The sequence below is a fragment of the Hypomesus nipponensis genome, chromosome 18 (assembly GCF_054491055.1).
Source record: "Hypomesus nipponensis isolate SF chromosome 18, ASM5449105v1, whole genome shotgun sequence".
Taxonomy (NCBI): Eukaryota; Metazoa; Chordata; class Actinopteri; order Osmeriformes; family Osmeridae; genus Hypomesus; species Hypomesus nipponensis.
In genome coordinates, this window is record NC_140378.1 from 6562890 (window position 1) to 6589695 (window position 26806).

A 26806-nucleotide genomic window follows, 5' to 3' on the forward strand; every position below is an offset into this window, starting at 1 on the left:
CTAACACCTGAGGAATGTGTAGCATGCAGTGACAGCCAGAGCCCCCCACCCCCCCACCAAATGTTCCCTTAGCTGCAGGACCAGGATCGAACAAAGTTCTCTTCCTACTCTTTCACAGGATTCATAGATTACCGGAATACAAATGGCAGGCAAGTACGGAAGGCATCCTGTGGTAACTCATTTGAAATGACGTCTGTAGCCAATGACTGTGTGATGCAGCCTTGCTGTTAACTAAACCAAAAACCAACATAGGCATTTTAATGTAGAGTTGAATTATTTCGCAAAACAACGTCATCGGCAGTGATTTGTCAGTTGTAATTGACTAACTGGGGATTTTCTGTTTTACAACCCTTCTCTTCCCCATCCTGTCCATGAGCCTCTTTCCTGAATATTCAGTTTCCCAGTACTGGTGAACTGTGTGGGCTGGCAGGCTGACCGGCTGGCTGGTTGGCTGACCGGCTGGCTGGTTGGCTGACTCTGATGGACTCTACACTGAGTCACAGACCAAACTGTCCTTTAGCCCAGTGGAACTCCCACCCCATTTGGCTCTAACATCAACAGTCAATTATTTTAACTATGTTATTGTTTTATAAAAACATGGAACATTATCACACGATATTCAATTACAAAGAATGTCTGGTACATTCAATACTCCTCCTAATTAAGGAGTAAGGCCTTTCATCAATTCACACAAAAGCAAGCCTATCCTTTTATTCTTGTCTGATTTGACAAGGTATAGCCTAGACCTAATGATGAAATCTGGATGAAATTCATGAGAGTCATCTGAAGTGTCTCACCTGCATGGATTATTCAACTTTTGTCAGTCATAGCAACAATGTGCACATTTCAGGCCAATGTGAGAGCGTGAACTCTTGCGTTGGCCTACACTGCACACTTGAGGGCTAATCAGCCTTGTAGACAAGCCATTGCAAGGGGTCGGGGGACTTAGTTGCCAAGCAACTTGCGTTGATTATGAAAACACTTGTCATTCACATGGATATAAGAGCCATCCAAGGACACTATTGTCTGAGAATCAAAATCAGAATTTTTTTTTTTTTGCCGTGTAAGTTAACACAAACAGATAATTTACTGTGGAATGAAGGTGCATACAATGGACATATACTTTACATCGTGTTGCCCATTGCCAAAGGCTACTTTATACTTTTTATCTCAATCTTTCTTTCAACTATCCTCAACCCTGTTTTTCGAGAAAGCTTGCGAGTAAAGTGATATGATAAAATATTACATTGTTTCAAGTAATATTAAAATTAATTCATAGAGATTATTACAGTTGGTCTAATTCATAGAGTCTTCAAAACCCAAAACATACAACACACACATGGTAGCCATCAGAAATGCATCATGCATGGAAGAAAATAACAATTTAACCTCAAGCGCGCACAGCAGAGGCTGAGAGCGCGACTTCCAATCACTAACACAGATTCCAAACTGAATTTCCCTGGCTGACGTCAGCTGACTGCCTTGGCTGTGCTCTCCACTCCGGACATAGTGCTGCAAAAATGCTGCTCTCCGTACCGCCAAGGACAGGAATCAACCCATACGGCGGTTATACCAGCAGAAATAGTAAGAAGGTAAAACAGTGCCTTATAATACCCTTTTCGAACAGTAGATATTTGACTGTGGAGTAATTCGTACATTTGTATCGGCAGTTATGTTGCTCGACATTAATCTGCAGTGTCCTTGAAAGTGGATCATTCAACACATCAACTAAAGTCAGGGTTACTATTCCACACTGTGTTTAATTTATCACTGTAATAATGTTGTGCAAATGCGTTTAATGACCGTTATGGCCATAAACGTATTCTCATGCGGATGTGAAATCGTTCGGCTCTATCCATGTTTAAAGAGGGATATAGTCAATGAAAGGATTCAACTTGCTGAGCAAATTGTGTGGAAATAATTAAAAGCTTGTCTTTTTTCTAAAAGGTTAACTATGAACTTATAAACGAAATAAAATGCCTCCAGCTTTAGTGATGGATTATCTGTTCAATAGGGTTCATTGAATAAACCGCAAGTTAACCGAAAGTTTTTTTTACGCTTAAAGGCTAGCCTATGCTCCACCCCTTAGAAATTCTACGATGATGGCTGGAAACGTCCGTATGCCAGAATGAAAAAGTAGTAGGATACCCATAAGCACAGTTACGCTAACAGTTGCTGAAATATAGTCTATGACGCTGGTGTAATTATTCGTCTGCATTAATATTGTGCCTAATCCACATGAATTGTACTTGAAATTATCCTACACATTAACGTTGGCCTACGTTTATTGACAATTTTCAAACAATGTAGGTTTCCACGGAGTAGATAACACTAATTGCTTGATATTGAGGAAGTCCTTCTCTGTCAATAAGCATGAAACATTTGTTTGCTTTCATAATGCAGTTTACGTAAATGTGCATTCTCTGTTAGTGATTGAAAACTGGTGTGTTTGGGATGGTCCATTGGTTTTAATGATGGCTAAAGAAAATGGATGCTTAATAACTGTAAAGTGTTGTCCAGTGTTATAAGGTTTTTAATTGCTGGCAGAACACAACATTGCAGATGCAGTGTGTCTTTACTGAAACTCAACCCCAACTCCCTCTCCTAGCTATGTTATTTCTTTCCCTGCCTCATGGTTGGCAGGAATTCAGATTGCACAGATTAATGACCTGGAATTCCTGGAATTCTAGCTTCTACAAAATGTGCTTATTTCAAGAGGGGTGTATGCTTTTTCAAGCTGAAGTCTTTTTGCAGAAAAAAGACGGCCTTAGTTTCCCATTGTGAGAGCTGAGAAGTCTCACAGAGAGAAATCTGACAACGTCAAGTGGTCACCTCTGGTCTATGTCTTTTAGTACACGGAAAGAGTGGGGGAACAAAAGGATTAAGAGGATTTTTCTCCCTCCCTTTCTTCTGCTTTCGATTTACCGCCCCTCCCCGCTTTCCCCGGTTTCTTTTTCCCCCACTCTCTCCCTTTCGCATACCTTTATTTCTTGGCTGTCAGTGATTCAGTTCACTTGGACAAGACAGAGTTTTCTTCTTTAAAGGGGGTGTTAATCTCCCTCCATGTTTTATGGGTTGGGGTTTATTTTTCTGTTAATCACAGAACCGTTTGCTTGCTCTTAGGGGTTTTGCCCGTTTTAAGTTAGAATTGCATGAGGAATAGGCCAAACGAGAGCTTTCACCTGCATGCCTATATTGAAGATTTGGTGGCACAGGTTGAAAATAGTCAGCAGTTTTTTTCTAGTTTTTTCTTGGACCTGTAACAGCACATCCAATTTTCATCAACATGATCTTCTCCACTGTGCCTTTTAAAATCCCTTTTACCAAGCAGGTAGGACAACATGTCTAGCTGTGTTTTGTCTATACTATAGGCTATATGAGAATGTCAGTGTATTAGAAATGTCTACAAAAATGTGTTACTTTCAGCAGTAAGTTGTTCTGGAACATAATTGATGTTGTGAGTCACCTATGTGTGATGTTCTTGTAACAGAAATGTGTTGACAAATGATGTGTTGGGAGCTTGTTACTCAACAGCTTACAGTGCGTTAACTTGTATTCTTTAATGTCTTAAGGCTGTATAAGAATGTTTAGAATCTTCTCATACCCATATCTCATAGAAATAGTATCCTGTCTCCAGGATATCAAAAATGTACATGTACAGTAAGGATTACTATCATTGTATGTGCTTGGTTGTACTTTTTATAATGTTGAATATGGTCGAAAATATGTTATTGTGAATATTAAGAACAACTGGCCATTTGTGTAGTTCAAATGTACTTTTTAATCCCTGCCCTGACTGATGGCCAGTGATTAGGTTGTCGTTACCTTCAGTAAATTCTCTTATCTATTGTCCCTAAATCACTTGCATCCCTCTTGGGAATACCCTCCAGGTCCAACACTCAGCCATCAGCTCATCAGTCCCCAGACTGTAGCACACACACACACACACACACACACACACACACACACACACACACACACACACACACACACACACACACACACACACTCACTCACTCACTCACTCACTCACTCACTCACATACATGCTGTTTATGTTCTCCCAACAGACCATGTTTAGTTTGTGGTATTTTAGTTCAGATAGGTACATCCTATATCTACCACAGGAATCACAGGCACGCTGCAGAACTCAGTTAATGTTCTGGTGACTGCAACCTACTCCTCCTCTAGCATCCTCTGAATGAGACCACTCACTAGAGGTCGTGGACAAACATTTGTTTACCGCGTCGGAATGTAAAGAATGTGAAGACTTCCCATTGTGGTGCTTGTATGGAACTGCGAGAGAGAACGTGTTCCGGGGCTCTGTTGAGGGAAGCCTGACAGGCGAAGCAGGAAGGACAGCCATTAGACGGCCCAGGGGGTCAAGCTCGCGGCGTCGACTAACTGTGAGTTCATATCGTCCATGCTGACAAGACAGTCCAGTGGTGCTGTTGTAAGCAGAAGAGCAGAGCAGTAACGTGAGCCTCGTGACTCGTGGTCATGCATGCACGATCCACTGCTTACCATACACAGGCTCCCCTCCCTGCATTGCACAGTGCTGACCTGCTCATGTGGGGGTCAAGGGGGGAGGGACCTTGTTTTGTAGTATGCTGCTACAGTGGAACATTGTTTACGGTTGGTCCCTGTACATCATGGTTGTAATAACACTGATAAGGCGGCCATGCATATGGGCTTAGGCCAGTTGAGAAGTGCTTGGCATCAATGTGCTGCGTTGACTCAATGGCCTGCTTATTTACTGCGCTGCCCGTAGGGACGGGTATGTTTTTGTATGTGTGGCACAAACACCTGGCGCGGTTGGGCGCTGCAGATGGGGGGCTGGTGGGTGAGCCTCTGCCTGGTCCTTCCTCACAACAAGCCAAACGGAGCGCTCCTTAATGAGACAGTCTACCTTCTGACCGGAGAGCACATGAGAGGGATTAGCACTCTACGCTAACAAGCGCCGTCGCCAATTAGAAAGCACTGGATGTGCCCAGGACTCGAAGCAGTCCTCCCTTCCCCGGCCTCTCCATGCAGGTGCGTAGATGCCGGATACGCTGCTGGCCTTCATCACTCCTCTCTGGAGGAGGCTGTGACGGTGGAAAAACAAACAACGGTAAATTGATGCAAAAGAGAGGGGGATATTAGAGAGGAGTTTGCTCATTTGTGTTTGCAGAGGAAAATGTACGCACACCCACAGGGAAGGATTCATAAAACGTGCGTGTAGAGCAGTGATTGGGATTGACCTCAGAAATGGATATCACCATTCATATTCCTACCAAAATACAGTATAGAATCCGATAGTCCTCATTTGTTAATATCCTCAAAGATGATAGTAGGAGTTGTATACAGAAGAACTGGCTTCAAGATCAACAAATTATAGATTAATCAATGGATTTGACCTAGTAAAGCTTTTTTATAATCTTAGTATGATGATGCCGTTGATACAGTTTAGAGGTAGTCCTAATTCAGCTTCCATAATACATTAAATGCATAACAACAATTAAGTGGGTGTTTTCAAGAAGTCATTTGACGGGAAGAGGATAATAAGCTCTATTCCTGCTCTACTGCTGTTCTGTTAATAGGCCAGTGGTCCTGAAGTGACCTTCTGGTGTCCAACAAGCCAGCCCTTTGTTGCCGCGGGTGGGTTTAGTGACCCTCACTAATGAAAAAGTTCCTCCTCTAAGACTGATGGCAAGTCAATGAGAGAGCCAAACATAGCCCAAACATGAAGACACAGGGCTGCAGTATGAAAGTGAAACCGTTGGGTCAGTTTCAGGCACGGATATGGATCCCTTGTCTAAGACCAGGAAGCTGTTTTAATGGGGATTTTCCATTGATGTGGTTTCATCAAAGACTATGCCTAACCCTAACAGTCTGTTGTCTTTGTCAGTGTATTTCTGTTTTGAAACAAGACCATGTTTCTTTCTAAATGAAACCAAGAGATTTGGACTTTAGTCGGTTTATCATAGTTTATTCTGTCTTTCCAACTTCATCCATCCTTTTCTCTCAGGTTTTAAATGAAAGTGAATATCGACTTGTGTGGCCTGTGACTCGTCAAATCCGTTAATGATTTTATTTCAAAGGGGGGGTTAACTCAATATCGAACTGTTGCGAGCAGGCAACCCAAATGTAATTCATATAGAAGGCAATAGTTGTAGATGTAAAAGTATTTCAATTACATTACAGTCGCAGGTGAAGTTTAAATTTGACTGTGTTCCCCTTGTTAGCCAACCACCACAATATCCAGAATGATGAAAGTCGCCACAGAGATGTAGGACTTGAATTTGTATTGATTGCTGGGAAGTGACCCTGGGTCTGTGAGCTGCTATTGACAGCATGCCTTTAGCTTAACCAGCCCTTGTAACTGGTGATCCAACTAATTGTGTTCTTAATTGATCTTCTCCAATCTAGCCCCAAGGTGAGAGAGACTTAGTGGGCCATGAGAACCTGGATGCTGGTGTATCAGAGTGCTGCCTGAATAAGCAATCATACTGGAATCATTATTGTGTCATTCGATTGTCCAACAGCAAATAAATGGTTTAAATACGGACTTTGTCATGACTATATTTTGCCCTGAATAGTTGAGTTGAGCATTTGAAAGCAATGAAGCCTCAAATGCTCCCTAAAATCTCCCAGTTCCATTCTCAGGAAGGCGTCAGGCTGTGAACGCGTGGAAAACACCACTTTTCACAGCATCATTCCTGGCAGCTCACGCGCTTGTCCTCTCTCTCTTCCTCTCTTCCTCCCAGCAAACATATGTGTCCTCCAACTATCAGATGGCCCCAACCAGTCCCAACACCACCCCTGGGAGCAGCAGCAATGGCAGCAGCAACAGCAGTGGAGGAGGTGGAGGAGACCAGCTGAGTAAAACCAACCTCTACATCCGTGGCCTCCACCCAGGAACCACAGACCAGGACCTGGTCAATCTCTGTCAGCCGTGAGTACCTGACCGACATGCTGCTCCACACACACACACACACACTCACACACACACACACACACATAATCCACCGTCTGGCTGAATACTCACTGTCAAACAGACAACAAGAGAGGGGAGGAAGGGTGGGGATGAAAATGCAGGGTAAAAAGCAGATGGCTTTTAAGTGATTTAAGTGATTGACTTGTTCCAATATCCAGTACATTATAAAATATACATCATGTAATATATACATTTTGACACACCCTTTACATAGTTGAATTATATATGACATTACCATAATACATGCTAACACTGAAACCACAAGCATGTACAGTTCTCACACTGCAATGCGGCTAAGCTCCTCCACTCGGTCTTCCTGTGCCATCACCAGTCAGTGGCCTTCTGGAAAGATCAACATAAGTTTGGGCCCCCGATCTGAGATCCTTTCAGCTGGGCACAACTGAGGGGAGACTTTCCAACGCCCAGGCCCTCGGCGTGTTGAGTCTCTGTCCCTCATACGCTGGCTGTTTTTTTCCTCTCCCATACGATATGATTCACTGTTCCCCTGCGTACAGTGCTGCACACCAGAGAGTTTAGGGGCCTTACACAGAGTACAAGGGTCTTGTCATCGCAACATAAAGGCTCCCCTATTCTGGACTGAGATGTCTCTGTGGAACATCATCTGCGCTCGTCGTGATGTTGAAGGCCTGTCATGCGGGAAGCGTGCGATCAGAATCCAGGCAGCAGGGATCACGTGAGCCCTGTTTGTTAGATCTTAAAGCAGACAGATCAAAACAAGTTGGGATGAGATGAATGAGCTGGTTTTCTTCTTAATTGGATACTGGAGCCTGCTGATGAGAAACAGAGCAGCTGGGAGACGTTGGAGAGAAGAGGAGAGAGATCAAGAGAGGGGGAGAAATGCGGACAAAAAGAGAGATATGTTAGAGACAGAAAGACAGAGAGAGACGTAAAAGAAAGAGAGGGAGAGAGAGAGAGAGTGGGAGAGGCTTGCTGTTTTACAGCTGTCTGGAAGATATGGCTCACAGGAGGCTGTTCGGCCCTACAGGAAACAGTGTGCCCAGGGGAAAGGGAAAGACAAACAAGGGCAACGACATGAGGAGAGGGGGATGGAGAGTAGGGAGGGAGGGAGGGAGGGAGGGAGGGAGGGAGGGAGGGAGGGAGGGAGGGAGGGAGGGAGGGAGGGAGGGAGGGAGGGAGGGAGGGAGGAGAGGGAGGGAGGGAGGGAGGGAGGGAGGGAGGGAGGGAGGGAGGGAGGGAGGGAGGGAGAGGGAGGGAGGGAGGGAGGGAGGGAGGGAGGGAGGGAGGGAGGGAGGGAGGGAGGGAGGGAGGGAGAGGGAGGGAGGGAGGGAGGGAGGGAGGGAGGGAGGGAGGGAGGGAGGGAGGGAGGGAGGGAGGGAGGGAGAGAGGGAGAGAGGGAGAGAGGGAGAGAGGGAGAGAGGGAGAGAGGGAGAGAGAGTCTGTGTGAGGAGTGGTGGAAGGCTGAGGGTTTCTATGTCAGGTGGTGCTCTTTGGTGGGAGGGGTCTCATATTTCTGGCGTTACAGAGCCGCACAAATCACTGCAGGGAATCTTGCTTCTTAGTCGAGCTGATGAAATCATGCCGCATGCCGGAATGACCCTCTAACTGAATTTCCAGCATGACTGGAAGAAAAGCCTCCGCCTGCACAGAATGACGCACAGAACAAAAAGAACAAAAAAAAGTTTTTTTCCTGGTATCTCAGAGCAGCAACAGATATGCCCACACAATAACCAAGAACCTGCAACCACCCCCCCCCCCCCCCCCCTTCAAAGCTGACACAACTCAGTGGAAGTTGCTGGACGCATGCTCTCTGAAATGTGGGAATGGAGGAAGTGAGAGAGAGCCAGGGATGAGGGAAGAGTGCATTCCCTTTCTCGCTCTCTCTCTCCCCATCTCTGGATGACTGACCCCAGATTCTGCTTCAGCTCCGCTAGCTTGACCAATGAGATCACGGACACATCGCTCTCTCTCCTCCTCACATGGCTGGGTCTCTGTTCCGGGTGCGCGGTGTGCTCCGCATCGCAGAGCTCCGAGGTGAAACACTCCCAGTACTCCAGAGTACAGGGGGCTGGCAAACGTTGCATCGTATAGCTCGAGCCTAGAGCACGAGCAACCGCCTCTGCTAAAGCATATTATAGTCTGGCACTCTGATCAAGCACACACATGTAAAATGCATGCTGCTGTTTTACATGTCCCTTATGGTAATGCTGTGACATGGAGATTTATGTGTGTTCTATGTGTCATCAACTTAAGTCTCAAGATTGGAAAATCATGAAATAGTAACGCTAGGATGGGATCAAAAAACATAATGCGAGTTTGCATAGAGACTTTCTAGTTGTACTGTAGTGTTCAGTGTCTCCATTTGAAAGTCTGATTTATTTAACACCAATATGAGGTACATAAGTCCATAAAAGTCCATAAAATACACTGCAAATGCCAATATGTGTTCCTAACAGAGCACAGAGACCAATGACTGCCAGGAAGCTGACTCAAGGAAGACTGCTTTTATTATTGTATATATTATATACAAAATTACGTTATAGATCGTTTCTCTACCTGAACTAATAGACTGCTGAAGTAGTCTTCGAAGTGCTTGCTGTATAAATGTCAACCAAGCAACACTTTGCTCATATTTCCCTCACATTTTGATTTGACTTACAGTGATATAATGCGGCATAATTCAGTTTATATGCCAACAGATTGTAATAACAGAGTAATATTTCTCCCATTCAGCCTGAGGTAACCTATTACAACCATGACGACTGTAACCCAGACATCAGGCAGCCACCTACACAGAGCAAACAGGGAGCGCCGCTAGGACCCAGGAGAGAAGGGCTGCTGTGTGGTGTGGCTGTAGTGGTAGCTAGCTGTAGGGGGATGTTAGCAGCGTGATAGTGTGGGTGGGAGCCAGCCTAGTGCTATCCAGGACAGCCAGGGAGAGGGAGATCAGGTTACAATGCAGATACACGCCGGGAGAGATGGCAGCAGATCGAGCGGCAGGGATGGATAAATCCCACAGGCCTGCAGCAGCTTAGAGCTCAAGATATAAAGTGAATCCTATAGGCCTGCTGGATACTTAGGGCCAGACAGACGATATGGCACCTCTACTTACTGATAATGCATTGTGATGCGGATGGTAAATGGGAGTGCTTGCATTCTGCAACGTACCATTTGACGTTATGCCGCAAGTGATGAAACGGCCCTGTGAAGCAACAGTTTTTAAGTGTTTTCGCTCCAACACACTTTTATGTAGGAAACCATTACACAGGATCGTGCTTAAAGTTAAAATAGTTGGGCGGTTCAAATTTCAGTCTGCTACATTTTGCGTTCCAGGAAGTCATGTTAAACATCCTCAGCAGATCTGTGTTTGTTTTAATAGACAGATACATCTCTTCTCAGTCAAGTGTGACTACTCAAACGAGTCTGTCAACCATAACCATCTGCTTCTGGGTTTGACAGCTATGGGAAGATCGTATCCACCAAAGCCATCTTGGACAAGTCCACCAACAAGTGCAAAGGTGAGGAAAACAGCAGGTCACGGTAGGATGATGGTGTGTTCCCGTGACAGATAGGGATCCCTGTAAATGCCCTCGAGCTGAGGTATTGTGTTCCACATAGTGTGCGTGTTCTTCCTGGTTCAACACAGGTGTGTGTGTGTGTTGTGATGTAACACTAACAAGTTAGGTGGGTATAGTTGTATCGCGACACATCTGTCGACTGTAGTTGCACACACACAGTCCCACACGTAGGTACACACTCTACCATCATGTGATATGCCAGATCCGAGTGTAGATTTCCTTGTGTGACGTGTGTGTGCATGTGTATGTGTGTGTGTGTGTGTGTGTGTGTAGGCTATGGATTTGTTGACTTTGACAGTCCGGCCGCAGCACAGAAGGCGGTGACAGCGCTGAAGGCAGGGGGCGTCCAGGCCCAGATGGCCAAGGTAAGACTACCCCCCCCCCCCACACACACACACACACAGACACACACACATACACACCAGGATCTGTTCTCTGGGCCCCACAGACATAGTCAGACTACAGCCACTGACCACTCTGACTTCCTCTTTTGCTCTTCTCTCTCTCTCTCTCTCTCTCTCTCTCTCTCTCTCTCTCTCTCTGTCTCTCTCTCTCTCTCTCTCTCTCTCTCTCTCTCTCTCTCTCTCTCTCTCTCTCTCTCTTTCTCTCTCTCTCTCTCTCTCTCTCCCTCTGGCATGTCAGGCCTCAGGGTGTGACTTGTTTTGGTTATCCTTGGGCTCCTGTGTTGACAGTGCCTCAAGAGAGAAGCTGTATATGCGTGTTAATATGCATGTTTGTGTGTGTACGTTTGTGTGTGTGAAGTCCCAGACATGCTTGTGAGTGCACATGCGTGGGCATGCATGTAGTGTGTGCTCGTATGTGTGTGCACTACAGGGGATTGCTCAGTGACAGCGCTGAGGGAGTGTGTCCCTGAGCCTGTTTCCAGAGCTCCCTGCACAAAGAGCTCGTCTGTTCTCCCTTGTGGTGTCTGAGTCAGTGTCTGAGCGGCTCCCCGCTCTGCAGGGCCCCACGCCCAGCCACCCGCCCCACACACACACACACACACACACACACACTGTGAGTACATTTGGCAACCACACACTCCACCACCACCACCACCACCACCACCTCCTCCTGCCCCCAACCTCAGCTCAGCTGGAACATTGACACACACACACACACCTAACACCCCGGAAAAGCCGATCTCTGTCTCCCTAAGCTGGATCACTGACATTCTCGCTCACAAAAAGGAACCCGATTTCACTCGGGTGTCGGCCGTGAAGGTTTTACAACTTGACTTACATTGACGTCAGCCCAAGCTTCTGACTCATGGTGAGTAATTCCTGGTGAAACCCACAGTCCTCCTCTCCTCCTGGTTTCAATTGGCGCTTCTAGTCGCCTCATCGTGGTGCGGGGGACGAGGGAGGGGGGATTCACCTCCAACACAGGTTGCAGCAATCACAAATGCATTATTCATGAGGGGGAGACGAATTTGAAATGCATTTACAGCTTTTTAATCACATCTGCACACCCAAGTAATGAATATGCAAAGCAGCCACTCGGGAGAGACCCAGATTGGATATCGCTGGGCTATCTTTAGCTGTTTACCTCCGCAGATTCAATTTGTTTGGGCAGGTAGCAGACGGATAGGGATCAAATCAATCAAACCCCTGTGACATAAAACAAGAATTTCTCAAGCCGGTCTCTGAGGACTACACCTTAAGTGTTGCCAAATCTGCATGATTGGACTAACGCATGCAAGCCCACAGAACCGGTCCTGTCTGGCCTATGGATTCTAGGTCAGGATCGACAGAGATACTGGTTCATGCCTGAGGACACGTGAGGATGGCCCTGTTGAGAACCTGCTACAGATGTTTCTACACATGACATCCATGAACTGTAGATTGCCACTGGAGACTGCAATGGCGTCATGCTCTGTCGAGTCTGAATCAGGTTTGACACCTGCCTCTGCGCCGAGCAGTGTTCTTGTGGGAGAGACAGAGAGGGCGAGAGAGAAGATCGAGCCAGAGACTGTTATGTCAACTCCACTACTACTTTCTCTATCCAGATCTCATATTATTTTAGCCCCTCCCCCTCCTCCTCCTCCTCTCCCTGGGACGTTCTCACCCTTTATCTGGGAATCAATGAAAAACAAACCAAAAGAACAGCCTTGTATCTGTTGACTCAAATCCCCATTTCAGTTTCAGCTGCATTTACAATGAGCTAGGCAACATGTCCTCTGGGCATGGAGGCCGAGGCAGCGCTGTCAACCAGGCGCCAGCTTGTCTTCTCTGTTAGTCAGGTGTTAGGAACATCTCTCCGCACCCCGACCCTGCTTCCGTTTCCCTCGAAACAAGGAACATTTCCTCAAGCTAAAAGTAGCCATTTGCTCAAGTTCTGCTCTCAAGCATATGTGACTCATGGTTATGACACTTTCCGATTGACGGCCCCCACGCACACTCATGCGCTTTCCCTGGCCGTCTCTCCCATAGCAACAGGAACAAGACCCCACCAACCTGTACATCTCCAACCTGCCTGTGTCCATGGACGAGCAGGAGCTGGAGGCCATGCTGAAGCCCTTCAGCCAGGTCATCTCCACACGCATCCTCCGCGACGCCGCCGGGAACAGCAGGGGGGTCGGCTTCGCCAGGTAAAACACTGCAGGCGGGGTCAGACTTAGACTAAGCATCCTCCTTATCAACACCAGGATCGATTTCTCTGATGGGATCTGTAGGTAAGAAATGTGTGGCTGCCTTGGAGCTTGTTTGAAGTCGGTTTGCAAATTTGTTTGGCCTGATCGATCAGGTGGGCCACGTAAAATTGTGGCTGGGAGATTCCTTATCCATCATCGCCTTAGAGCTAGGCCTAAAAACACCCCCTAGCCTGAGAAGGGAGACTGAACTATCTGCAGAGAGAGCCATCTGGTGGCCACAGGGGTTAGCACACACTGTACCAATCCCTCCAACTACAGCTGTCTGGTACTTGAAAGAAAACCAGAGCCCCTAAATGTATGAGGTGTTTTGAACAGTTCAAAGTGAGGATTTTTTTTCTCCAAATGAAATATTCTGTCAAGGAATGATTCGAAAGGGCCAAAAATATGCCCCCTTTCTCCCTCCCCCCCTCAGGATGGAGTCGAAGGAGAAATGTGAGACCATCATTCAGCACTTCAACGGCAAATATATCAAAACCCCACCAGGTGTTCCCGGTGAGGCTCCTCTGCACAGCACCTCTCACCACACAGATGTTTGCATTGGCAACTTGAACAGCACATCAAAGAAGTCCAGATTCCCCCTCTTCATCACACGGCCTAGCCGAGGAAAGCTGATTAGAAAGCCTCCCCCACAGTATCTGACCCCATACAGAGGAGGGTGACCCTTGGGTGCTGCGTTTCATAACACCACTGCTCCCCATCTCTCCAACCTCCAGTTCCGGCAGAGCCCCTCCTGTGTAAGTTTGCAGACGGAGGCCAGAAGAAGCGCCTCAGCCAGGGGAAGTACCTCCAGAATGGACGGCCTTGGGGCAGGGACGGAGACACGGTGAGGACCAGCCGCTCAGGCGCTGTGGGGAAGCATCGGTGTGACGCTCGCTCTTCCCTGGGGTTTGGAACGGTCGTCGAGGCTGGTTCCCTTCTGTTGTGTGCCCGCGGTGTGGGTTGCCTAGCTTGTGACCGTATGGAGGGACAACATACGCACCATGTATATTTACAACAATGTTCACACCGCGTTTAGAAAACAGGCGGCAAACCTTTCTTGGATGTTTGAGTCTGTCCCTTGTTTGTCCACAGGGAGGGATGACATTGGCGTACGACCCCACCACAGCCTTACAGAATGGGTAGGACTATGTTGTTATGTTAAATCGTCAAAACATATAGGTAGACTAACATATGCCAAGCCATCAAATATCATGGTCTGCAATTGTAATATTAAGAGGCTCAGTATTGAACACCGAGATGGACCCGTGGTCTGAAATACATACATTATGGTTACACATTGGAGTTCTGTCTCTCTCTCTCTCCAGATTCTATTCGTCTCCCTACAGCATGGCTCCTAACCGGATGATTGCCCAGACCTCCCTCTCTCCGTACATGCATTCCCCAGTGTCTACCTACCAGGTCCATGCCCACTCTGTTGTACAGCTGTGTGTAGAATGAGAACAGTGAAGCCCCATTAGGTGGGCGAGCAAAGAGCCCACTCTCCAAATGCTCATACATTATTAATGACTTTCGGAATCAGGCTTTCCGTGGCTTTTTATGCAAGTGTTTGTTCAATAGGTACAGTACTGACTCGAGGTGTATCCGTCTGTGATGCAGAGGAGTAGACCTCTTGTGAAGATTGGTGCTTGTGTGTGTGTGTGTGTGTTCTGCAGGTTCATAACCCCTCCTGGATGCATCACCAGTCATACCTCATGCAGCCCACAGTGAGCGATTCTGTTCTATTCTATTCACACCATAAGGCCAGGAATGTAAATGTGTGGTGGGTGTGTGTGTATTAACGTACTAACTGTGAATGTGTCTGTGTCTGCAGGGGGCGGTGTTGACGCCAGGGATGGACCACACCATGTCCATCCAGCCCACCTCAATGATGGGCCCTCTCACCCAACAACTTAGTCACCTCTCCATGGCCAACGCTGGCACGGTGAGACTCACATAAACACAAAACATGACATCACAACTGCCCTATTGTCGACACTCTTCAGTGTACTCCGGGTAGCTATGTAAAACCCCTCTTAACAGCCTACTACCAAACAGCCTGTGTGTATACTTTGCAAAGCGTCTTTGAGTAGTACAAACTTAATGTATTTATCTTATTGTTGATGTGAAGTGAACTTATCCTCCGTGTTCTCCTCCTCAGTACATGCCTGCTAACACAGCTATGCAGGGGACCTTCATACCCCAGTACACACAAGTGCCTCCTGCCAGCGTTTCAGTTGAGGTAAGAAGCCAACAGCATCTTACCTTATCCCACTATACATGACGGTGTGTGTTTACATTTGGGTGTTAGTGTTCAGGGTTGTGACATGCGACTTTTGTCCGAAAAATCGGCCCTTTTTTCATCTGTTTCAGGAAAGTGCCGTCCAACAAGTTGCCATAGAGACACCCACAGAACACACAGCCTACTCTTACCAGCATGGCAAGTGAGGACAACACAGAGGTGGGTCGTGCTGATGTAGTTGTAGCTAGAGAGCGCTGTCGAGCGCGTGACATGTTTATCAGTACTTTTGTTGTTGCTAGAGTGATGATTTCATGCTGCTATACGTAACTGATCAGAGCTAACTGATGAGACACTGTGATGTGGAACTAAAGTGTCTTTATCCATGTTTCTGGAGGCTCGTTGTGACGTGGCATCTTCTCCTGTCTGTTTCTTTCTGTAGAGGTGGAGTCATTGTCACGGGCCTCTGCCCACTGTCCAGCTCAGCGTGTGGACTGTGGGCCCTGGGGGAGGACTAAGAACTGTTGCACAGTGGACCTTTACTTTACAATAGAAACTATACTTTAACCAGACAGGAGGATGACAGTGGAACATGTTTATGTGGAACAAGAACGGAACGTCTATTTTGATAAGAGAAACTACTCGTCCAGTCAACAACAACAAAAAAACGAAAACAAAGCAGGATGACACTTTTGTGTGTGTGTGTGTGTGCGTGCACATAATTATATCAAGAGATTTTCTACAAACATTCTGGGGCGTTGTAATGGAACGGGGAACAGGGAAGCGACGTCTCATGTACATTTTCTTTTTTCTATTTAGTTTTCTTATTGCTTTGAATCTGTATTTTTTGTACATATTTCAAGAGTCTCTTCTTCAGTCTCTTCCCTCTTTACTCTGCCTTGTTCTATTTAAGTACTTTCATGTTTTTGAAGAAAGTACTCTAAAATGTCTGCAACTGGGGCCAGTGTTGGTGCTATCAAGCACAGATTTGACTCAGAACAAATATTTCAGAATAGAACAGAATTAAAAGTGTTCTTATCTCATAATTTTGGCACTTGAGGTAATATGTAACAAAAAACATAACTACAAATGTATTCTATGTTATAACATACCAACAGTCTGGATATGCGGAAAAAGCTACAGACAATCAATACATCAATGGATTTAATTGTTAACGTTAGGGATATTCTGTTGAGGTATAAATAGCTAAATGCTTCAAATTGTATTGATCAACAATTTCAAAAGTACAACTGTCCATGCCAAATGACTGGTAGTTAACAGTCAACTGGCTTCTTCTTTTAGTGGCTTGTGAAGCTCTTTTCCTTCACTTTGAGTTTCTTTTAGTCAAAGTTTTCGAATGAGATGAGAATTTTATTTTGATCAAAATAAACAATGCCATTAACCAGTGCTTGTCCTAGCACATTCAGCGCCCTTGGCGAGATGTATGAACAGGGCCTAGGACCGGCCCTGCCATTAACAATGGCTTTTTTTGGTTTCACTTAGCTGATTGGTCTCTAATATTCATAGTTTTTATCTTGATTTACAGACTTTTATTTAAAGAACGTTCCCAGAGATTTTTTATTCAATTTTAATACTTTTTAGATCGACCATATTTTTTCAAGAAGTTTTGACTTTATTTTTGGTAGTGTGCTATATGCTTAAAGTAGTGAAATGTTCTTTTGGACAGTAGATATGTGCTTTTTAAGATTTTAAGTTGCTCTGTCTGTGTAATAATGCTGTAATTACAAATGTTTATTACATTAACTTTCTATTTATTAATTTATATTGAATTCGACCAGTTATTATTTTATATTGACCAAAATCTATCCGTCTTTTTGCAAATATTATATTAGTCAACATAATGAAACTATTGATGAATTACAGCATTATTAAACAGTATTAGAGTGACTTAATGTACAGTGTGATCAATCCTGCTTTTATATTAGTATTGTGTTTGGCATTTGGCTATTTTTATGATTCTTTATGTCTGGTTTTATTGTTGATCAGATTAGAAGGCTGGATGGGTCCGATGTTTGTAATCTCTGCGTCACGTTGGCACTTCAGTACTTTCACAAAAGTAAACAAATACGTCTGGGAAGTAAAATATTGGACTAACTGGAATTTTCTCCCAAGTGTTTAGGGGATAATTCAAGATAAATGTTATTACAGATTACTCATGCTAGTGGACTATACATTCAGCTGGGTGTTTAAAAGCAAGGTTCTGGGATGTTCTGAAAGGCAGTAACCACAGTAGACCTCAAACCTGCCCACAGCTGGTACTGTGGCCATAGTATCCTCACTCTTCCGTCCAATGTTGGAAGAACACACCCACCCGCAGTCAGTCGTCCAATGATGCTGTTTTGTTTTCAAAATAGCTGGTGATCTATGCAACAGATTTATTGTTCTGAAAGCAATACTGCAGATATACCAGATTCTTTCATATGATGGTGCATGGGTGTTGCTCCCATGATGGTAGGACAAATAACTTGCTTTGAAATCAACAAATGTATGTTTTATTTGATTTAAACATTACTGTCCTGGCTTCCTGTCCATCTAATGGTAAAGAAATTACGTGCAAAAAGGGAATTTTAGTGATTGGAGGAAATCCCTCAACACTATAGCTTGTGAACAGACCACAGGATACTGGCCACCAGCCATCCATTCAAATGGAACTGTCCTTGACGTTTTAGAACAAACATGTTTGATATTAGTTTTGTGTTACTACCAAAGATGTCATCAAATGGGCGGTGGTCCGGTAAGCTGTTTCACCCTTATTGGAGCAATGTCATTTTCTCATTCTTATTTTCTATTCCTGTTTGATGCGCATAGATGGGGATCTTAAAATCTGGTTATTAGTTCATGGTCATTGTGGAATGACAATAGATGGTTTGCTTCCATCAGAAGATAAGTAGTAACACTTTTTCACAGAAATGCCTTAGCTGTCACTTGGGAAAGACGTAAAAAGGTGCTACTCAAATTAAATGGATTTCTGTTAACTTTGATCATGCACTGCTTAGATGTTTCATGTTTTGTTATGCATTGATGTACATTTGGATCAAATCACTTCAATAACGCATTTGTCATGACACAGGAAAGACGTTTTGACAAATAAATTACTGTTTTGAGTCCAAACCATAGTTTGTGAGGTTTTCTGAAACCAAATAATTTTCCAGTCCATCTTTATTCAAGATTTTCTTAATGCATTTGTCATTTTTTATGAGTTCACTGAATGGTTCACTAAAAGGTTTAAAACAGATTAAATATTGTGCTGCTAATTTTAGATTTGGAAGTAGGTAACTATTGTGTATCTAGAATGAAATATACAGTGGGTTGAATGACTTTTCTGAAGTCAAATTATGTGGAAATATCACTGGTGAAAAAAAGATCTGGGTAGTTGTTTAGATGATCATGTGTATCCAATGGCAAATTTTCAACTTGTTTGGTTTTTCAGTTATTTGTCCTGTCGTGCCACGTGTTTCCCTTGTAGAAAACTATGGCTTTGAATATGTTTTTTTGTGTAATGTTTTTGAGCTGGGTAATTTTTTTAATTAAAAGTAATTGTTTTTTTCACCTATTTTGCCTTTTATTATACAGTATATAGACAACTTTCTCCATTGAAAACTGTACAATCTATTTTCTTAGCCAGCCATGATTCATGAAAGTAATTCATAACATGGTTTGTTATAACATGAAGCTTTTCAAATATTTGTAATTTGAAGCTACAGTTAAACTCTTGTCTAACGTGTCTGAGTGTCTGTAGCTTTAGAAATGGCACAAAGTAGACAGCACACTGCAAGACATTCACAATACTTGCATTTATTTTTCAAACTATTTTTAATCTAGATACAAAACAGGATAAAAACTTACAAAATTTATATTAAATACGTTGTCCAAGAAACTGTAGAAGCAGAAATATGCACATTTAAAAAGACCCTGAAAAGGCCAATTTCCCACAAATTGGTTCCCAAAAAAGCCTTGTTTGATTTAACGTCATCTTATCTATGAACGTCCAGTTGCAATTTGGCCTCAGGCACGTAACTCTGTCCAGATCAGAACACAACATTACCTTCTGAGATATGTACACCTTACATTACCATCAAAAGGGCAAAGTTGGCTTCATATACTGTACAAACCCTCAGTCCCTTCTGACCCCCAGCCTTAATCACACTGACTGTAACATCCTCAACATCACTATAGATATTTACTTGCTACATTAAATAAATTATACTAAACCGAGTCAAAATGTTAAAGGGCCAACACCATACTTTGACCTTTAATAGCCCTTTTACCCAAAAATTCACCAGTTTAATTTATCATATTTATTGATTGAGGTGTGGTGGTTGAAATATTTACAACCTTAGGATAGTGAACATATTCATGTAAAAAATAACCTCTATTGGATGCAACAAACAAGTAGATTACAAAAATATCAACAATCGCTAAATACAAAGGGTAGCAATGGTTTAAAATAAAGTGTTGGTCCAACAGGACTGTCTTCTCTCTTTCTGTAAGACATGGACATCAATCTGTAAACCTGGACTGCCACTAGAAGCAGTTCGGACAAACACTCGGGTAGGAGTGAAGTGTGAGATTTTTTACAAAACAGAGGGCTTTGCTGGGCAATACACAGTATCGTTTCATTGCAAAACTGTCCAAGTATCAACAAATAAACAATGACACTAAGATGGAGGGGGCAGTGCTTTCAATGCCAACTGAGGCAGGTGGGCATCAGGTCTTCAGATAGGGCAGAGCTGGTGGGGCTTTGACAACTTAAGAAAACCAGGGCAGACTATCTCTGCACTTGAGTGTCTGTTAAATAGGTGAGACTAACTGGATCTTTCAGCAGAACTGGGACAGCCACGCCTGACCTCAGCTCCATGTCCAATCGCTCAAGTTAGAAGAAAAAAAACCTCCCAATTTCACAACAGTTTCCTGTTCAGGATCTCCCAGACCATCCGTCTCCTGAAGTATGGCATGTGTTTCTGGGAATAAACAAGAAAGCATGTTAGCAAAGCTTGGATTGGTTCACCAGCAATACAACCCATGACGCGCTACTTCTTGTACGTACTTGTGTGAATGTGATTGGCTTGTCTTTGGTGATGTACTCTGCATACTTGCATGTGAACATCCCACAGTCACTACCGTTCATCTGCTGGGGGATTTCCTGGCAAGAGAATAAGGAAAGGAAGTTGACACGTGACGTGCTGCCAGTCTTGTCATGAACAAATCCCCCCCATGTTCTGGTTTGGCACTTACATTGCGTCTCTTGCTCTGCAGAGTCCACTCTGAGGTATCCAGTTCTTTGCCCTTCTTATCCTTGCTTTCTTGCTGCAGGTATTTCCTACAGCCAAGTGATAAACTGATTACATTTAGTTCACAAGTTTGTCATTGTAGTCTTTGAAAGCATACACTCCAGAAAGTTGCAACCTACTGTATGTTCTCAAACGCTAGATTAACAGGTGCGAATTTGATACAGCCACAAACAGGCACACTTATGTAATTTTTGGTGTGCCAACTGACTGACCAAGATAGAGCTGCTGGTCGCAGCTAAACATGTAGACAAAGAGGGACTAGGGAACCCAGGGGGCCAGCTCCCTGTCTTTACCAGTAACATCATTACGTTTGACAAGATGACATGTCTTTGAATCGCATTCAACAATCCCTTATCCGATCTGATTGAACATACAGCAATATCCGACAGGCCTCGTCATTGGTTCCTCCCATGGAATCAAAGTACGTGATGCTCTTCTTGCGGAGATCCATCACCTTGGAGGAAACCAAACAAGAGCATTGGTGAACATGTGAATCCAAGTCAGAAGAGGACGGCGCTTTATCTAGCCAAATCAACATAGCATTTATAACAACCAGCTGTGACATGGTAAGGGGAGAACAGCCAGAGGGCGTGTCCTCTGGGTGAGGTCCCGCATGTGAGGGAGGGGGCGGAGCACACTGACCGACAGGCACCAGTGCACCCCCAGGTGGACGGGCACCAGCAGGATGTCCACTGAGAAGATGTCCATCTTCTTGGTCCAGCGGCGGACGGCCGAGTAGCCAGCGCTGCGCAGCTTGGGGAAGAAGAAGGTGTTGAAGGTGTGGACCGAGGGCAGGCTGGGCTCCTTGCTACGTTCCACCAGCAGGTTCATGTAGAAGTTGATCACCTGGAAGAGGGAGAGAGGCTGTTACAGATCAATACGTTATGAGAACGTTATCTCATTTCACATCGTCCCGGCCTCGCAAACGTTAAAAAAGCAGCAGGCATCACAACACAGTGAGGCCATGTGATGAGAGGAATGGGGTCGAGACGAGAGGCCGGTAGAGGCCGGTAGAGGCCAGTGTTTGTGGGTGCTGGGCTCTGACCTCGTCGTTGAGCCAGTTGAGGTGGCTGAGCGTGTGCAGGTCCTTGCGTGTGATGGTGAGCCGGAAGCCTTCGCTCAGCACCTCGTCCTGGCCGCCTCCCCTCAGGGCCCTGCTCACCTCCCCCTCCATCGCCTGCAGGGAGAACACAGCCACAGTGGACACAGTGCAGGGTTTCCTTTAGGATTTCTTTTAGCAGTGGGGGCAGGTCTGTCCCAACAACAACACTCCCCCCCCCCCCCCCCCCCCCATCATTTGCATTCTGTAGCAAATAATAACAATAAACCCACTATTAATTACATTATCTTAATGCAGTGTAACTACTTTAGCATAATAAGGCACCTAAAATACAAACGTGAGCAAGGGTGTTCAGCAATCGCTATCCAATCAACCGCCACGTGTAATTTAGCTAGCAGGTGAAGAATACAAACAACGAAAATCACCAGTTATCTTAATTTAAATTTGCAAATTCTATCGACTAATACAATAACAGGCTTAAATGAACTGACAACACAGGTTATACGACTTAAAGTTCTCAAGGACACACAGTGGCTCGTTTGCGCATGCACTCTATCACTGCTGATGTGTGGCGGCTAAACTCAACATAGAGGAAACACTGCCGTGTCAACGCTCCCATTCTCTATGCCAGCTCCACCGGCTCACACACAGCCTCTCATAAACCAATCATCTCACCCGTTAGTTCTAGGGAACTACGGTCATCAAATTCATCCGAAACTGGTGATTCACCCACTAATGCTCTATCAAAAGTAATGTTCGAAACTTATTTAAGACCTTCCTGTCTAAACTAAACCAAGGTCCCCTCCTAGAAGACAGCATGTGGCTGCTGGAAGGAATGAAACCGACCGTACCTCTGAGAGTTCAGGGAACTCTGGTTTCTCCTCCAGGGCTGTGGGCTCCTCCAGGAGCGGGGCCAGTGGAACCTCCTTCTCCAGGGGGACCCGGACGCGGAGCACCACATCCCCACGGCCCAGGTGGCTCTCCTCGGTCAGCCGCTGGGGAGCAGAGAGGACGGGCCGGCTCGTCAGACCTTCTCAATTCTCTTTCTTATGAAGATACAGTGAATGGCATCGTAGGCATCCCTCCTTCCTCCTTTGGTTTACGGCTCTCTCGGAAGTGACCAGTAGCTCACAATAGGTGCTCGCTATGACTGGCTCTGACTCACCTGTCTTAACAGCTGGGCAGCGAGAGCTTCCTGTTCTTCGATCTGTCTCCGCCTCTCTCGAGCACGGGAGTCGTACATGCTGGTCCTGTGACAGCCAGATGTACAGTTAGCATCACAGCTACAGCAACTCTGTTGTATCCATACATCAAAACCCCTTCTCTTCGATCATCTAGTAATTGTAACAATTGCAATATGATTTTTAATGTAGGGGCAAACTTACAGTTCCTTGATCCATAGTTCAGCTTGGAAGCAGGGTGCACTGTGGAGACAGCAAACCAGGTTAAGGTAGCTGGGAAATATGGGAGATGCAAACATCCATATTGACACACAGAATTAGGACACAAAAAGGGAGGTACCTTGAAGATTCTGCCTTTTTGCCTTTCTGTTCTCTCACAATTATTACAGAGTCCCCATCATGGGCTGCAAGACAAGGACAAAGAGATGAGTTGCGTTTTGTTTATTTATCGGAGCACAATGGAAACAGCAAAATGACTCCATTCCACGACATAATGGATCCCCTATGGGTGTGACTTCACCTGACGACTGTGTGTCCTGAGAGGTGGTGTCCTGCAGGGCGGCCGGGGAGGGGACCGACTGGACGGCAGCTGCTGCCCTGGGGCTGAGCTCAGAGTCTGGGGCCCACGCCTGGATCCCGAGCCCCCCGCTGCAGGAGCCCTCCCCGGGGCTGGGGAGGTTGATGTAGCCCTGGCTGGAGCCGGGCCTGGGGCTGGGAGGTCCGCTGGGGCCCTCGGAGGCCTCACCCGCTCCTGACCCAGTGGGGGAGAAGTGCAGCAGACGGCGGCTGGAGCTTAGGAAGCTGGTGCTGCGGGTGAGCGAGTCGTTGGGAGAGGAAGGAGTGAGACGACGGAAGGTATGGGAGCAAGGTGCTCCTAGACGTCCGAGTGTGGCGGGTTGAGGAGGGAACGCTGCTGTTACTCACAAGTCTCGGTGGGAGCGAACCATCCCATGGGAGCTGCCGTTGTGGAGCAGAGAAGACTGCCCCCCTGAGACCATGGTGATCAGCTGTCTGTACACCTCTTTCTCCTCCTCCCGGACAGACTGGAGGGAGAAGATAAGGAGGGGGGGAGAAAACCAAACACCATCCATGAAGCTCCCTCATCAAGTACAAGCGGGGCGCCAACCGCTGGATCTCAACATCCCTCCGGCACCCTTCTGAGAGACACTTGACATTTGACGACACAACTAAGTTTGTAATGTGCTGTGACTGGGGCCCAGCGAGCCCGCGGCATCCCCTGACCTCCTGAGCGGTGCAGCGGGGCCTGGCGCCCAGCAGGCGGCTGAAGGAGCCGCTGTGGGAGGGACTCTGCACCACCCTGATGGGGAAGGTCTTCTCATACATGCTGGTGAAGGAACTGCTGCCCGCTGACACGGCCCCTGGTGTCGTGTCCAGGCTGTGGGGACGAGAGAGAGAGACAGAGGGGGGCTAGCTTTTGACATGTCGGGTTCAAATGACCCGTCACACTGACGGGGAAAGTTCTTCACCGTCTACGGTGAAGCTCCACAGAGTAGCAGGTACTGAAAAGACTCATGAAAAAGTGCAGACGCCCTCAGATGTCCTTGCAAACACGGCCCTGCATTTCTGAAGTGGCGGACATGCCTTGTGATTCCATGTGGTCGGAGGTTGAGGGGCCTGCCCAGTCGTGGAGGAGGGCAGGCTGCTGTGGGGGTAGAGGAGGGTGGCACACTGACGGGGTGCCCGTTGGTTTTGGGCGCCTCACGTTGGGCCAGGCCCATACACACTTGCCGTCTGCACACTTTTGAACCCATCACGGACCTCTCGATACGGAACGACTCTGCAGACCGAGACAAAGTGCATACCTTGTTAATATCCATAGCTCCATTGCCGCGGTTGCCAGGCAACAGCAGGAATGTTTTCATACACATTCTTGCCTGATTTTGAGGTCTTCCAATCCAGAGTCGTTGCGGGAGCAGCAAATGTCCCATCCATAGAAGCAGTGTTCCTCTCGAGGGCCTGCAAACAAGAACAAATGTTTCTCAATCAAAATGGGATGTCTAACAAAATGAGCGTGGAGTAGTCCACATGTAGGTGAAGCATCACACACCTCACTGTGCGGCCAGGCAGCTGATGAAGCTGAGGTGGATGTCGAGGGTCCCGGCTGGTGCTGTAAAGGGGGACCGGGGGAGGCAGGCAGGATGGTTCCCAAGGTGGGGCTCATACTGTTTTTGACCCATGAGGCCACGTTGGTGCTGTGGCTCTTCATCCCCTCAGCTGCTGTCTTGACTGAGTCTATGAGGTCACCTGGGGATGAGTACACGTCAGTTCTACACTCGGACAGGTTCAAGTATCAACATGTCAAAATGAAGTTAAGTTTGCTGCTTACCCATACGAGACTTCTTCACTGCAATGCCATCTTGATCGAGCGTATCTCCATCCTCCAAACTTGATTGAGTGAGAAAAAGTTTGTGAAATTGGATAACTGAAAATTTAAGTTCCAAACCCGTCCCCCTTTGATGTATGAACTTCTGCAAACCCAGAGGCATAAGTAAACCTGCAGAGTCAGCACCTTTGCGATCCACGTGTGTCAATGTCCTAAACAAAAATCAAGAAAACTGACACTGTTATCCTAAGTTAGATACAACGCTAAAGCCAGTTGGCAAAACATACCAGTCATTTGATCTTTTTTTCCTACTTGGACCACCCGGTTGTACTCCATGTGTATCTGGCTGGTCCGCATCTGGCGCTCCGTTGCGAAGGTTGCCAAAGCCTGTTCCTATCCATTCGTAAATCTTATTGAACATGTTTGGAGAAGTTCAGAAGCTTCCACTCGCCGAAAAATAAATGGCTACTATGGATACTTCCAACCCACCTCCTAACGGAGCCAAAACACCTTAAGACACTACACGTCATTCGCCTGTGGTAGGTTAACTGTGGCTTATTCGCTTGCTAGCTAACACTGCTAGCTAGCGAACTACCATCATGTTAGATACTCTACCTTCTTCAAATTGAGCTAGCTAACGCTAGCTAGCTAGCTTACTTAGCAAGCTAGCTAGCGAACTGTTGGATAGAGATATTTACTATGTTGCAATTTCTACTTGAGTATTTAACTAACAAAGCTACATTAGAAAACACCGAATAAAGCTTAAATTGACTCCAGAAATAGAATAACGGTGCAGAAGTTGACTTTAAACTGAAAATACGGTGGAATAACTCGCTAAAAGATAACCTCTCCCGCTTCTTCCTTATTCAAAACCACAACATGGCCGATTTGGACGTTCCACTATGAAACGTTGTCATTGGTTTAGCAAATGAGTGCTCTCGTTAGGGAATGGTTGACTTCGTGCAAAGGAAACCCTAGTCACATGAGACAGGCCTAACTGGCTTATACTCTGCAACACTTCACACAAATATGTACACACTATGTCAAAAAGTATCTGTACATAGATGTAAACAAATATATTATAGTTTTTATTTAAATAGGAATGAGACGTTCTTAAATCGTACTTTAACTCACATCTTGCAAATGGCAATTCAGAATTACTCACTTCACATGGTTAAAGGAAAATATACTGAAACTATCTTTCTAAATACAAAATGGTATTCTTAAATTAAACAATGATACAAAGGATATAGCATTGCAAAATAAGTCTTATGACACATAAAATGAATACAGGAGGCTACAATTCCCATTCCTCTTTAATAAATTAATACAAATACATTTGAATGTACAGCAAATTAAATCAAATTTTTACAACATTATATTACACAGTGCATTTGGCCAAAAGCTGCATATTTACACAGCAAATTACACACACATAATGCAATATAACAGTATTCCAAGGCCACATTCCAGCCAGACCAGAGAAAAAGAACATTGGGGGTCTTA

At 45.6% G+C, this 26806-nt stretch overlaps 2 protein-coding genes across 3 annotated transcripts; one reads left to right on the plus strand and one right to left on the minus strand.

Moving 5' to 3' along the window:
• The first annotated feature begins 1453 nt into the window (after nt 1-1453).
• Nucleotides 1454-18977, plus strand: LOC146251756 (RNA-binding motif, single-stranded-interacting protein 2-like). Of its 2 annotated transcripts, none has more exons than XM_084680739.1 (14): nt 1454-1592; nt 6749-6936; nt 10417-10475; nt 10809-10900; nt 12968-13125; nt 13601-13680; nt 13902-14011; nt 14260-14306; nt 14493-14586; nt 14841-14891; nt 14999-15109; nt 15326-15406; nt 15538-15625; nt 15846-18977. In XM_084680739.1, the coding sequence occupies exons 1-13, from the start codon at nt 1521-1523 to the stop codon at nt 15610-15612; spliced, it is 1218 nt and encodes a 405-aa protein (XP_084536865.1). In that variant the 5' UTR covers nt 1454-1520; the 3' UTR covers nt 15613-15625; nt 15846-18977. The 2 variants fall into 2 exon arrangements, with proteins under 2 accessions (XP_084536865.1, XP_084536867.1); XM_084680741.1 differs by lacking the exon at nt 1454-1592 and adding an exon at nt 3208-3331.
• Nucleotides 18978-19199: 222 nt separating this feature from the next.
• On the minus strand, nt 19200-26192 carry senp1 (SUMO specific peptidase 1). Its single transcript, XM_084681198.1, has 18 exons — nt 25588-26192; nt 25304-25362; nt 25025-25221; nt 24852-24933; nt 24559-24754; nt 24199-24352; nt 23881-23999; nt 23477-23763; nt 23297-23360; nt 23161-23199; nt 22941-23025; nt 22627-22770; nt 21761-21892; nt 21358-21561; nt 21090-21169; nt 20660-20744; nt 20472-20567; nt 19200-20385 (listed from the first exon to the last, which is right to left on the minus strand). The coding sequence occupies exons 1-18, from the start codon at nt 25719-25721 to the stop codon at nt 20323-20325; spliced, it is 2220 nt and encodes a 739-aa protein (XP_084537324.1). The 5' UTR covers nt 25722-26192; the 3' UTR covers nt 19200-20322.
• Between the last annotated feature and the right edge of the window lie 614 nt (nt 26193-26806).